The sequence below is a fragment of the Sylvia atricapilla genome, chromosome 3 (genome assembly GCF_009819655.1).
Source record: "Sylvia atricapilla isolate bSylAtr1 chromosome 3, bSylAtr1.pri, whole genome shotgun sequence".
Classification (NCBI taxonomy): Eukaryota; Metazoa; Chordata; class Aves; order Passeriformes; family Sylviidae; genus Sylvia; species Sylvia atricapilla.
In genome coordinates, this window is record NC_089142.1 from 72,288,458 (window position 1) to 72,302,858 (window position 14,401).

Below are 14,401 nucleotides of genomic sequence, written 5' to 3' on the forward strand. Positions count from 1 at the left end.
AAGCAAATCCTATAGGAAAGGACATGAGACAGGATAAAAGATATGCAAAACCCAGAATTCCTTCTTCTTCACAGAGATTACTGCAAATTTCTACTTCTCTCATTTTTCCTCAAGGGTTAATCCTGTATGCAAGCAACTGTGCACTGATGGTTTCCAGAAATGCACTAGAACTCTGTTCATAAATGTCTTTCCACTTCTAAAAACGCAAATTATACATTGAATAGGTGCTATATATTCCATTCTCTCTACAGGTTATATGTATGATGCAAGGTATTTAAGGAAATGCTTCTCTAATTTGAGCATCATGACTAAGTATCAGCCAGAAAGAGCAAGATTATTTTAAAGATACAAGTCAAGATTGTGTATGATTTGTGCAATACTAACAGAAGAAAAAGGAATAGCAAGACCCTTGGAAAGAATGTAGACATGCTGTGTTCATACAAGACAAAAACCAAATGGTAAGAGAGCTTTAATATTCTAATGCTATGAGAAATTAGAAATTAGTTTTCTCTCTGATTCTATATACTGTTTTTTTCAGCTGATTCTAATAAAATGTCCTTCCCCTATATGAAACTATTTTAATATTTCAGACATTTACCTTTAGTGCAACATAGCATATAAGAAGTAACTTTATTCCAGAAGACAAACAGCCTTGAATGTTGTTGAGGAGTAATGGAAGAGCTTAAAATGTGGTCCTGTTTAAGCTTGTACCTTACCTGTTCAAAACTTCACTTGTTAGCTCACCTCTGCATGCAATGCTTGAATTTTCCAATATCCATGAGGCCTTTCAGTACACATAATTAGTTCTTCGTTAAAATCAAGATTCAGGGAACCAAAGATAATGTAAAAGGTTTAGAGAAAAAAAAAAAAAAAACCACAACCAAAAAAAACCCCAAAATGTACTGTCCCTGTCACCAGGTGCTTTCATAACTGAAGTAACAACCTTATTACACTGTCTCCTTGTAAATTATTTAAAAGGTCCTACTGTTTGACAAGTCAGAAGAGTTTAAGCAAGAGCTGGTAGGGCTCAGACAGGCAACTTTATTGTTTGTGACAGCACCTGGTATCCTGAGCCAAAAGGAGCTCACAAACTCTTACTCATGTGTCTAGCCAGATAATCACAGGGACGTTTCTGACCTGTGGAAGAAATACTTGTGATTTCTGAAAGTGAGCAGTTAGCACTGCAAGGAGGATTGAACTGCTAACATGAATTTAAGGCAGTGGTTTGACATAGAACTGAACTCTCTATGTGCTAACAATTCCAAACAGTCTGCTTTGGCCACTAAATTCTAACATTATTTGCATGGGATTTCTCCTCTCATATTAAACTGAGGGATTCTGAAAGATTACATTCTCTTGAAGACATTATCTTAGAAAAATCTTAGCACAAGTGCATTTAAAATCTGTGGCAAAAGTTTGAAAAGAGCTGAAATAGTCACAAGTCTGTGTATTTCAGTAGCAGATAGCTTTGTCTTTTTAACTTGCATACCAACCTTATCTGAAAAATGTAAATTCTACTGCTAAAAGCACATTCCTCTGAAATCAGATGCGGGCTTCATTATTTAGGGCTGGTTGTTCCCAAATTCATTTAATTAAGTTTTGTGACTAGAACAGATGAAAGAGAGAGGGACAAAAAACTAAGGGAAAGAGACTTTTGCAGTGAATATTCATCCCCTTCAGAGTCCCTCAGTCATTTAAAACCAAATAAGCCAAACTCACTGCTGAGTGAGTCATCTCCCTGAGAACCCCTTGCTAACCCTCTTCATTCCTTACAAGATGCAATTGCCCCACAAGCTGCAGGTGCCAGTCCAGCACACATCCAGTCTCACCTACGCTTTAATCCTTAGAGCACATGTGGGTTCTGTAGGGCCACCTCAGCTCAGGAGAGTGTGTCCCTGTGCACAGACCCCCCGGGCTCTTTCAGTCATGGCAGAACCTAGTCCTCACAGCAGACCCTGCCTGTTTGTAATGCTACCTGCAGAGTTGGAGTGGGCAGGATCTTAGAATAAGCAGTTAAGAGGCTTTACCAGACAGGAAGCTTGGAAACTCACAGAAAATGTTAAAATCAATAGAAGATGACTTTGCAAATAAGACAAATCTTTGCATGACTTTGCTAAAAAAACGAACAAGTTATTTCCTTAGGTCATGTAGCATTGTCCAGAGTTAAATGTAGTAACTTCAAGTAAACCAAAGATAATGGATGGAAAAATGCACTTCTGTGGAGTTTCTAAGAAAATGCATGTAGTATATGAAAAGGAATATGAACCTCAAACTGTGGTAATGTATCCTGTACAGGCAGGCATCACAAAAACAGAGTAAGTTCTTGCAAAGTGGCTGAAGGTGACAGAGCTGTACATTGGACAAAAGACCTGTTGTTAGGGTTCCCTTTGGCATGTACCTGATTAATCCTTCTATTTCACATTCCTCCCCAGCAGCCGGCTGAACAGCAGAGTGAGGGAATTAGTTTCCTTTGCCCCCAGAGCAATCTAATTCCTCAAGGAAAATGAATTGCTTTAGCTAGGCAGCTAAATAAAGTCAAAGAAAACACATTCTTTCCAGTTAAGCAAAAGCGTGTACCTGCAACAAATGACCGTCACGTTAAAAATACGTAACAAGTAGCATAACCCCAGTCTCTAAAACAGGTCAAAAAAGGACATGAAAAATCGCCCAAGGTGTCAGCAGCAGAACTAATCAAAATTGAGATTTTAAAGAATTCATGTCCCAGGACCTCAGCATCTCCTTCCAAACTGTGCCAAGCTCCCGCCTCCAGAAACTGCAACATTCCTCCCCACTGCTCCTCCCTTCCAGCATCCCACTGAGTCCTGAAGGCAGCACCTGAGGGTTTCCCAGGGCCCCCTGATGTATCTGCAGTTTTCATCCTTCTCTAAAAGGTGTGCTGAGACTCACCTCCTTCCCACATGCCCCCCTGGCACCCGGCACTGCAGAGCTGCCAGCAGCTGTGTGACCACCCAGCTTCTGCCTTCTAGCAGCCGGGGGGCCAAACAGAAACCAAAAGGGGAGTTACACTGATGATCCTGTCCAAGGAAGGAGCAGTTAAGTCTCTCTACTCCTCCAGCTCCAAATCCTTTCTTAGAACAGAGCAACTTTCCAACTTCTGTCCTATCAGATCTAGTTTATCGCAAGCAGACTGATGGAAAATGCCTGGACAGATTTACTGCTTATGCTTTGTTTCCTTAGGATGAAGGTTAAATGTGACACAAAACCTTAGGCTTGTAAATAAGTACTAAGTGGATCAATTATAAACACTGTGGGGGCTTTGCTACTCTCTCCATTGCATTTAAAATCTTGCAAACTGTCTTATTTACAAGAAATTGTAACCATAATTTTTAAAAATCAACTTATTTTAGAAGCCATATAAAATGATCTGGTCACCTATAAATAAGAACTGAATTAATTACAAATACTATAGTAATTTTTGCCTTATTCTTCTAGTCTTCCAACTTCATGACTACACCAAATATTGTACTAAAATCTCAACTTTAGGAAGCATCTAAACTGTGCATAAACTGAGTGCAATTTTGCCCCAACTTTATTGGAAAACTCTTTCATTGAAGCAACATTAATGCTTTTTACCAATTATTCTAATGATTGCCTATTGCATTTCAGTGCATTAAAGCAGTACCTTTTAGTAATACATTTATAGCGTGTATTTGAGTATCTCCTGTATCTCAGTATACAGCTGTCCCACAGTCTTGGAAAGAACAAACAGCAATTCTGATTTTAGGAAAAGATCCCTGCTTTGAAGTCAATCCACATTAAAATCAATAGCAGTGACAGTGACTTTACCAGGAGCTGAAGCCAAACCTAAATGCTCATCTGCTGTATTAGCCACGGTATCAGCCACCCATTACTTTTTGACACTCACTTTCTTCAAAGTGGAGCACTCCTTCCAGACTCTTCTCTTTTTGTAGACTAAGGAAATTTCCAGAGAACTAAACTGTAATATAATTATGACAGTATGACACTGCAGTTGTCATAGCAATGGAATGAGGGTGATATGCTGTTGAAGTAAAAATAAAACTTCAAGTACAGTTAGTGGAGAACTAACAATTATTTCTAACTGCTTTGCCACATTTATAGGCCCTTTGGAGAAAGGCCAGTGAAGTTACCCAGGGTAGACTGCCTTCTGAACTGCTGTACTCAGAGTTTTCCACTTCTGGGCAGCAGGAGCCTGACTGTTCTGGTTTCTTTGTAAATCCATCTTTTCCTGGGCCTACTCATTATTGCATGTGCTATGTGGGACTGGAAAAGTTCTGCAGTGTTCACTGGGTAGAGAAGCTTCTTTCACTATACCCTTAAAAACTTAGGAGTTAAGATGAACTTAAAGTCAAAATAGAAAAGCTGTGCTGGGATGTGGCTTGGATCATGAGTAGGAAGCTTTTGTAGTAACATTGACTCTGTTCTGTTGTGTACACACCAAATTCAGACTTGAAGGTGCCTGTAGCAATTACTCAGTACTTAAGTTACACTCTCCTACAAAGCACCCCTCTTTCAAGCAATTCCCCTGCCTTGTGCTGTCATAATTCGGTAGAGATACAGCTCACAACTGCAACACCAGGCATAGAAATCAGCCTCTGGAACAGCTGCTTATTAACTTAGTAACAAATTTCTTCTTGTTTTAAAACCTATTTGAGTTTTCCTTAGGAATACAGACTATAACTTCCCTCTCTCACAAAATGGTGTTATTAAAAGGGCACTGAAAACTCAGCAAGTCCCTATTTTTCAGACCAGATTTTGTGGAGTGATGCTTTAGAACTTTTATTCTTCCCTTGGTACAGGGAATATCAACTAAACGTTCCATGTTGCCCAAATCATGACCATGATTAGAAACAGAAATCATTTCACTTTTTAATTTATGCAAGAGAAAGTACTGTGAATTTTGCTCAAGTCCCTTCTAACCATCGAGACTATTAAGGAATGCCACTGTCTAAAGATCTGTAAAACAGAATCATTAGTTTTAGAAGCAGAAACAGGATTTTCTCCTGATTTCAAAACCAAGTAAAATCCAATTAAGACAGAGAAGCAGGAAATTCCATTCCAAACAGAGATAGGTGGAAGTTTTTCCAACATAATTTAAACATTGTTTCCCTCAGTCCAGAGTGATGACTAGTCCTAGTTTTCTTATGGGAGGGTTGGGAAGGGGAGTAGGGTTTGTATTCACTGATAAGATAAATTAAGATACACACACATTAAAAAGTTATGCTAAACATCATGCTTTTTATTTTTGGGGAAAGAGCAAGAAAATAGCAGTACTTCAACAGACTAGAAAAAGCCTCCTGTAAATACTAAAAGCACAGCAAATTATACTAAAAGCTTATACATTCATAAGTCAAAGCATAAAGTTGCATGTAAATATGTGTGTGTATATATATTTATACATGTATACACACATAGGCACACAACTTTTAAGTACACATGTAACTATCTGAATTATCTGTGTTTTCCTTATCATTCAGTTTAGTTTTGGGTGAGTGAAGCAATTAGACCAGAGTTTGCATTAAAAAAATATCCAACAACTGCCACAGACTAGATTAAGAACTTACACACATACACAATTACAGCACAGTCTTTACTCTTGTGGCCTTTGAATTCCACTAAAATAAGCCAGTTTTAGGGGGAATGCATCCTGGAAGTCTCTTGGCTTCCATCACTGAAACATCCTAGCCTTTCTTAAAAACTAACAGAGGAGCTACCCCAGAATGTGATCTCCAATTCTTCCTGCAAACTGCATGCATGCCAGACATGAACCATGCAAAAATCCTTTGAGGTTTAAGCCCTTAGTTATTACCTTGTGTCAATATTCAGGCACTGTGCTTTACAGCAATCTCCAGAATTAAATTTTAGAAATTACTATCGCATTGGGAGTTGATTTGACTTAAAAGAGAGAAGGGTGAAAACTCAGATAGTTGGCAACTCTCAGCTGATTAAGCATTTCACACTATGAATCAATAAAAACTTAATCAAGTGCTTTAGCAAGTTCTGAAAACAAAAATAAGTTATATTTCAAAGAACAAGTTAGTATAAAAGGTTTTAACATATGCAAAGTATGTGCTCAAAATACTTATTTTGCATTTTTAAAAAGAGCTGTCATCTACCTTACAGCAACAAAGTTCACCCAGTATAAAATATTGCAATTTGTCCCATTGTGTCATATGAGAGGTTTCCTTATTCTTCATATGATCAAGAACACTTGCACAAGAGTTCGTGTTATTTCAAGCCACATAGTGGCAGACAGACTACGTTTGAAAATGTGCTTTTACTATGCAGTGCAGTAAAAGCTAAGCAAACCATTTCAGAGCAGCGTTTAGCAGGTCAAAGAGCTACGTTGATGCAAGAAATCCAGAGAAGAGTATAAAAGTTAACGCCAAGTGGCAGTACCAAGAAAGTGAATTAGATCAACAGAAAAAAAAAACCCTGCTGATAATATTCACTATCACATGTACAGCTTGTAAGCTAGGAATAAATTACCTTAAGGAGAAAAAAAATTAACTGTGTAAACAATTCATCCAGTACAAAACTGGATGCAGCCAGTAAGAGCAGAGCTAGCTTAGTAGTGCTGAGGATGTGTGTGCATCCAGATGCCTGTTCAAAATGCATTTATCAATGCCACTGACCCCCCTCAAAATTGCCTAGAGCTATATACACCACAGCGGAGGCTTCCCTCCCCCCTTATGAAGTTATTACAACTCAGGAAGTCGCTGCCGTCTTCTATGATTAAAATTCCAGTTATAAGCTACAAATGTTTGAAAGATGAAAACACCCACCTTCCAAATTAAATTGAAAACTCTTGTCAAGCATGTCTGAGGACTCTTCAAAAGTTAAAGTACAGCACTTTGCTCAAGTGGTATTTGCATGAGTAACTTGTACTGACAGCCTGTTAAAATAAGAGAATTTAACACAACTCGGGGTAGCTGGGTGTTCCTTCTCAGGAAGAGGGATCCATACAAATTCCAGTTGCTCTTGTTGAGATGTGTTACAGGGAGAGAAGGACAAAAGAACCTCAGTTCAGTTGGCCTTGAGGGGAACCTTCCTGCTTCTAGAAGTATTCCTCCTCTTCATCAAAAAAGCCGTTTTCCATGGCGTATGAGCAGTCTGCGTTAGAGTCAGCTTGGCAGGCACCTTTGTATTCTTGAATGGATTCGTACAGGGAGTAGAGCTGACACAGTAAAGACATATCCAGCTGCCGAAGGCCAACCTGAAGGGTGAACAATTCAAACAATCATCACTACAATTGCCTTTCTATGGCAGTATATATCTTTTGTTGCTGAACAGGAGGTTTGAGCTTCTTTCCACCTTGAACAGTTATGAAATGTGGAAGCAAAATTCATTTTCTAAAGTGACAGGTGGACAAAAGAACAGTTAACAATGTGATGCAGTAATTCAGAACAAATGCAAAGTGTTCTTCAAAATGTTGTATTAGAATGGTGTGCTTAACTTCCATAAAGCAGTTCACTGCTATGGGAACCGTGGGAGAAATTCATAAAGTCTATACTCCTCATTATGCAAGGCAGATATTTTTCCATAAACAATGTGTGTCTTTTACACATCTTTCTCTCACACCATCACAATGCACTCTGTTTTTGTTTGAAATGTCCTGGAGTAAAAATTTCAAATGGGACTCTGACTGATCTTCCCAGCTAAGTATTTCTACTCTAATTTTCTTTTGTATATTGATGTACCTGGGCATCTGACAAAGCCAGATTGTCCAGCACAATACAGCAAACTACTTTAAGGCAGCAAAACTAAAGCAGAAGTGACAGAGGGACACATGTCCTATCTTGCAAATCTTCAGAATATTTTCATGTGCCACTCAAGCATAGGCTTGATTATAGTTAAGCATCTAATAATTTGGTCGTTAAGCTTCTCAAATATTAGTTCCAGAGCAAATTAAAGAATTGAAGAACCATTTCAAAAAAAGGCTGCATCTTTATGTCAGGTACAAAACCAGTATGTTGCACTGCAAAGTGAAATAAAGCTACTCATTTTACTCAATTCAGTATCCCTCTCTGGCAACAAAATGGAGAGTTCACTTGACATTGTCACCTATCCAAGTCGGATCAAATTAAAACTAGGTTTTGTCTTGCAGCAAATTTAACCACCACCCAAGAAGAGGTTTTAGAGAAACAGCCATTTCAGCCTTATTTTTCAAGGAAGTGTTAAGCCAACAGACTGTTCCTAGTGAGCTTCAGTTTCATCATATAAAAAGTTTTTGCCACAACTCATGTCAAGAGGAAATAAAGTAAGTAAGTAAGTAACTAAGTAAGCAGCCTTTATTGCAACCTGAACACCAGGCTACATTTTACTCAGAATGAGAACTCCTACCTCTCCTTATGCTTCTAAATTCTCAGGACAATACACTCAGTACACAAGAAAACCACAAGAAGCTAGTATGAAGACCTTACTTTGATATTGCTGAACTATCTTACCAGCAGCTCTTTCTAAAAGTGAGCAGAAAAAAAAAAAAAAAATCATACTCCAGGATGCTACTGATAAAAACAGGATGCAGCATCCTTTCAACACAAATTACTTGGGGACATCATGAAGCCAAAACATGAAGTCCTGCACAGGCTAAATGTGAAGACTTCAGGACAAGATATGGAACAAACACTGTGCTAGCTGCCAGGATATTAAGGGTAAGTCTTATATCAAGTCTTACCTCAGATCTATGCTACATTTCTCACCCATTTTCCTTTATAACCTAAACAAACTGCTCACCTCAGGTAAGAAAGGATGCTGTGAATTGGACCTAACACTATGACATACAAACATAAGATCCACCTGGCAGACCTGCATGAGAGCTTAATGTTTGAGGGACAGGACTGCAGTCCAAAACTGTTCAAAAAGCAATCATGACTGAGTTAAGCCAAAAAAGTCAACCCGGAGGCAGGCGACCTTTGTCTCCCAAGGAAAGTGGGAGCATTTTCACCGGCAGCTCTCCTGTTTGAACTCCATAAAGGACTTCAGTACTTTCTGTGAAGTTCAGTTTTACTGACTAGCAAGCACAAACTTAGAGGGAAAAATTGCTCAGCAGAATTAACATAACAGGTCTTTAAACCAAATACTTATGTTTAATACCTTATTCCTCTGTTGCTGCCGCTAATATCAAAAAACCAAACAAAAAGTCTACTGAGAAAAATGCAGCCTCTTCAAAACTTTCAAGTATGATTCCTGAGGTCAGGAAAGCCTGAAGAAATCTCCAACCCTGATAGCATTAGCACAGTTTTTAATGCCAGCCAAGATTTGATTTCTGCATTTGACTCTTGATAAGACAACCTATAGAGCACAATTTCTGTGATAACTCTGTTCCTCAGATCGCAATTCAGAAATGGCCTCTCCTTTCCTCCCTCCCTCCCTCTCCAAAGCATCCAAGTTCATCACTTTCTCAGCTTTAAAAACTTACAAACACAGTGCCTTGCTTGATCATGCAAGGAAAGATGCTCTGTGCATTTCTTCCTCACTCACTATGGAAAATTTAAAGCAAACTCATCGCTCAATAAAAATATCTTTGGCTGCTGCAAGAAAGAGTGTTCAGTATCAGTAATCAAGTGCTTTTATCTTCTTGATGAAAGGCAGCTTATTAGTACACAAGAGTCTCTCTAATTTGTACAAGCCACAGAAAAGTACATCCGGAACCAAGGAGCCTGTTGCTTGAAAGTCTTTGATGTGTTTAGAAGTATCTTTTTCTTCGGAAGCATTTTATCAAATTATCATCAAGTACTAAAGGGAAGTTTAAAGGGGAAGTCTAGTTACCAAATGACTTTGAGAAGTATCTCATTTAATTTCCCATTAGGAAAAAAAATAGATTAGATTTGTCTAATGAGTTATCTTTGCTTTTTTGGAAAGGCTTAAGACTACTAAGACCATATGTCCTTGTTTCCTTTTACAGCATTGCAGAAGAAAGCCCCGGCAGTCGATAGACACCCATTCCTCCTGAGCTTTAATGCAAACTGGCAATTCTAATACACAGTTTTAAGAAATTATCTCTAACTGTTGAAACACTGGTGGCAGACTAAGATTTCAGAACATTACACTGTCCTTCTAAATCCACAGAAGGACCTTTCAAAAGAGCTTCTTGTCCTTTTTAGCCTAAGAAAAACAGTCTTGAACTGGGCAGAATTTCAGCAATATCATATATTACATGCTTCATGGAGTTATTAGAGCTGGAATACACCTCTGGAGATCATCCAGTCCAACCCTCCTGCCAAAACAGGGTCACCTCGAGCAGGTGACACATGAGTGTGTCCTGTTGGGCTTTGAATGTCTCTAGACAGGCAGACTCCACAAGCTCCCTGGGCAGCCTGTTCCAGTGCTCTGCCACCCTCAATGTAAAGAAGTCCTTCCTCATGCTGAGGTGGAACTCCTTGTGTTTCAGTTTATGGCCATTGCTCTTCATGCTGTTGCTGGGCACCAGCAGAAAGAGTCTGGCACCGTTCTCTTGAGACTCACCTTTCAGATATTTATATATATATTAACGAGATTCCCTCTCAGTCTTCCTTTCTCTAGGCTAAACAGGCCCATCTCCTGCAGTCTCTCTTCATAGCAAAGATGCTCCAGGACCCGTGGAGCATTTGTGGCCCTCCGCTGGACCCTCTCCAGCGGCTCCTTGTCTTTCTTCTACTGATTCTACAGAATCCCCAGTGCGCAAGGCTTAGGCTATTATTAGTCATTACAGCTGCAGCTTGCAGCAGCAAAGCACCAACACCCAATTAGTGTTTAATCAAAAGGTGCGCCAGGTCGCCCGGAAGAATTTCGCTATACTAACGCCGCGCTACAGGATCAAAACAGAGTCCGGGAGACAGAAGCTATGCCGAATCACTGCCACTCGGGCTGCGCGAACCAGCGCCGACACCGGGGCTATTGTTCCACGCCCGCCTTTCGGCGTGGGTGCCGGGTCCCGGTGGGTGCCGCAGGGCGCGGTAAGCGGCTCCTCATCCCCATCCGCACCAGCGCCGCCGGCCGCGGCCCCAGCCTTCCCCCGGCACCGGCGGGGTAAGGGGGCTGCACCGGCCCGGGCCGCCCGCGCCCCCCGGGGTCGGAGCCGGGGCGCCGTTCTGGCCCCGAGGAGGCGGCGGCGCCGCCGCTCGCCACGTCCGCCGCCCCCGCCGAGCCCCGGCCCGCCCCGCTCACCATCTCCTTGCGGAGCAGGGCCAGCGCCGCGTCCAGGTTGGGAGGCTTGGGCGGGCGCGGCGAGCCCCGGCCGCCGCCGCTCAGCTCGTCTTGGATGCGGGACTTCTGCGCGTAGAGCCGCTCCAGGTCCCGCCAGCGCCCGCCCTGGCCGCCGCCGCCGCCCGAGGACGAGGAGTTGAGCAGTCCGCTCAGGCTCTTGGGCAGCGGCGGCAGCCCCGCGCCGCCGCCGGGCCCCAGCAGCCCCGGCCCGCTCATGCTGCAGCCGCGGCCACCGGCGGAAGGAGCCGCCTCGGCCCCGCCGCGGGAGGCGCCGCCCGGAGCCCGCCCCGCCTCCGGGCCGGGCGGGGGCGGGAGAGCCGTGCGGGGCCGGGCCGGGGCGGGAGAGCCGTGCGGGGCCGGGCGGGGGCGGGAGAGCCGTGCGGGGCCGGCGGGGGAGAGGGGAGGGAGACAGCGGGGCGGGGGCGGCGGAGGGGCCGCGCCGCAGGTGCCCCGGGGCAGGGTCGGGGCCGCCGTGGGCGGCAGCAGCCCGGCCGCTTTGTGTGAGCCGGGGCGGGTCCCTGCCTCAGCCCGTGCCCCGCAGACACGGCCCCGCGGCAGCGCCGGGTGCCCGGGCACCGGGAGGCAGAAGGGCCCTGCGGCTCGGCCCGGCGGCTGCGGGAGGGATGAAGCGCAGTGAAAGCAGGCACGAAAGCAGATTAAATGCTACAGGCGGAGGGTGACCGGTTCTGCTGTGGCGATGGTGTTACAGCAGTCGCCTGATAACTAGACATCTGCTCTCTCTTTCCATCAAGATGTTTCTTCTTCTCCGGTTTGGACTGGGATAGATGGCTTCTCAGTAGCCGTGTTTTTGATTCGGAATAACGTTGAATATATACTGATACTTTGTTTTTTGCTAAGTCGTGTTTATCCTAAGAGCTCTTTTATACCTCTGTGTGTCTGCTTCATGCTCCACAGGGGAAAAGAAACAAACTGGGAGGGAGCATAGCCGTGACAGGTGACCCAAACTGGCCAAAGGGATAGTCACCTTTTTTATTTGTACTTTGTTTTCAAATATTGAACTGTTCTTATCTCAACCTACGTGTTTTCTCCTTCTCATTCTAGTGGGAGGAGGACGGAGTGGGGGGTGACTGAGCGAGCAGCTGTGGTGTTTAATTTCCAGCTGGTCGTAATCCACGACGCTTTCACATCCCCATAGCCAAGTTTTGGACCAAAAGTGTTTAATCTCCAAGCACTGCAGTCTACGCAAACCTCGGTCTGTCTGCTTTGTGAGTCAAATGTCTCAATGTGAGTTAGCTCGCTGTCTGTCTTCCAGCGTTATTCACCGAGAGGGTTATTGCTCTGCTTTACAGAAATACCCATGTGCTTGCCTGAGAAGACTGTGCAGAGGGAGCTGTGCTCTAGGACGGGGATGTGGCACGGGAATCCCCAAAATTGCCAGTGCGGCCACAGCTCTGGTACCACAGCAATATAACCTCCATGTGCCAACTGTGATTTTGTGCCTTTCATGTTTCCCTCCCTATCTCCTTGACATGTTTGCATATCTGGAGTCTCTTGAAATAAATTTTAAAAAAAAAGGGGGGGGGGCAGTTTTGGATTACTCAAAATCCAAACTAAAGCAGGGTATAAAATTGGAGTTCAAGGAATATGCTGCCATTGCAAAGCCGGATTGTTTAGAGGTGCATTCCTGTTCCCATGACCCTGCTTTGTTTGTGGGGTTTTCTCTTCAAGAAATACCCAGAATATGGTCATTTTGAGTTAAGCCTCTACATAATTTCAGTTTTGTTCCCAGACTCACATGGCTTTTTCATGGTTTAAATATCATCAGACTGTGACAATTGTTTTCAAACTGCTTACAGTTGAGGAAGCCTTTGCCAACCTTTGTTCATGTTTACATCCCATTTTAGGGATTGATTTCTCAGACAAGTTGATGTACTTTTTTATGCTTTTTACCTTGGAATGAAGAAGAATTTTTTTCCTTCTGTTAGGCATGATTCTACTTCTGCCCAAGCTGTTGTGAAAAATAAAAGTGTGCTTATAGCTTTTATGAAACTAAAGGCATTTTTAAAAGGCATTTAAGCCATCCTTATTGTAGATTAAAATTGTCAACCAAGGGTGCCTGACTGCAAAAACTTTGTTTTGGTTTGCTGAAGAATACACACTGTGCTAGCTTTCTGCTTATTTGCAATTACATTTATTTTTTCTCCATTCAAGCCCATTTTTTTCTCCCAGATGACAGCTGTTAGAACAAGCTTGTATTATTTTATCTAGACCACTTTTTTTTTTTTCTTACCTGATCTCATTAAATTGTGAGTGCATTTTCTTCACACTTGTGTCCTCTAGGCAGCTTGTTGACATGCTTACCATTGCAGAGACCTTTACGCTGTCTTACTGCTCAGCTTTGTAATCTGAAAAATCAAAAAAAACCCACTTTTTGTGTCTTCAGTGAACCTTCTCTCAACTGGCAACCTTATCTAGCCTTCATTCATACCAAATTCATAATTATCCTTTAAAATCTAAATGTACTGCTTTATTTATTCTGACCTAGTTATAACAGCGTGATAATGGAAAACTGGAGTCATTTGCAGTTAATGTCTTTTGGATATGAAGCAAGCTTTTGTTAGCTGTATAGACCTCTTGGTCTTTGTTGGTTCCCAGAACTGAACTACAGAAACATGTTACTTGTCAAAACTGATCTTTGCTAAAGGCATTACCTCAAAAAACCCCACATTAAAAATACATGCTGCTATGTCACAAAGAATTAGGAAGTTCCAGAAGAGTGGTGTCCCATAACATCTCTTTACGGGAATGCATTATGGCGTGGGTTTAATTTACATATTCATATGTGTTGTTTTTCCTTTTCTAATTCATTAGGAGGATTCACAATGCCTGTGTATCATTTGTGCATCATTTACTAACAACCCTCTCGCCGAATGTGGTGATCTATATGCATTACAGTATACCTTGAACTGATATATTAAAACTATTCCCTACAGCCTTTTCTGTGATGCTTTCCCCTCTAGTAACTGAGTTATCCACAGATGTTAATGGAATTCCTCATTATGACAGCCCCATGTTAGAAGGTAGCATTCTTATCCACACTGGAACGAGGACAGGGGGAGCTGAAGGTAGGTCGTGGCAAAAAAACATCAACTAATTTTAAATGCTTGGTTTGTTATTCCCAGGAATTTTTTTCCACCCAACAGAACTGACAAAAGGACATGTGCCTCTGCTTCAAGCTACCCTGCACACCTTT

At 42.3% G+C, this 14,401-nt stretch overlaps 1 protein-coding gene across 1 annotated transcript; it reads right to left on the bottom strand.

The window, feature by feature from the left end:
* Positions 1 to 5,218: 5,218 nt before the first annotated feature.
* FAM89A (family with sequence similarity 89 member A) lies at positions 5,219 to 11,403 on the bottom strand. The gene is made up of 2 exons (XM_066315784.1): positions 11,149 to 11,403; positions 5,219 to 7,216 (listed from the first exon to the last, which is right to left on the bottom strand). The coding sequence occupies exons 1-2, from the start codon at positions 11,401 to 11,403 to the stop codon at positions 7,058 to 7,060; spliced, it is 414 nt and encodes a 137-aa protein (XP_066171881.1). The 3' UTR covers positions 5,219 to 7,057.
* Positions 11,404 to 14,401: the final 2,998 nt, after the last annotated feature.

Excerpts from the sequence above, each read along its gene's own strand:
- FAM89A (XM_066315784.1), bottom strand. The coding sequence starts at position 11,403 with ATGAGCGGGCCGGGGCTGCTGGGGCCCGGCGGCGGCGCGGGGCTGCCG. Across the intron at positions 7,217-11,148 it reads CCCTGCTCCGCAAGGAGATG|GTTGGCCTTCGGCAGCTGGA; the intron begins GTGAGCGGGGCG and ends TTCACCCTTCAG.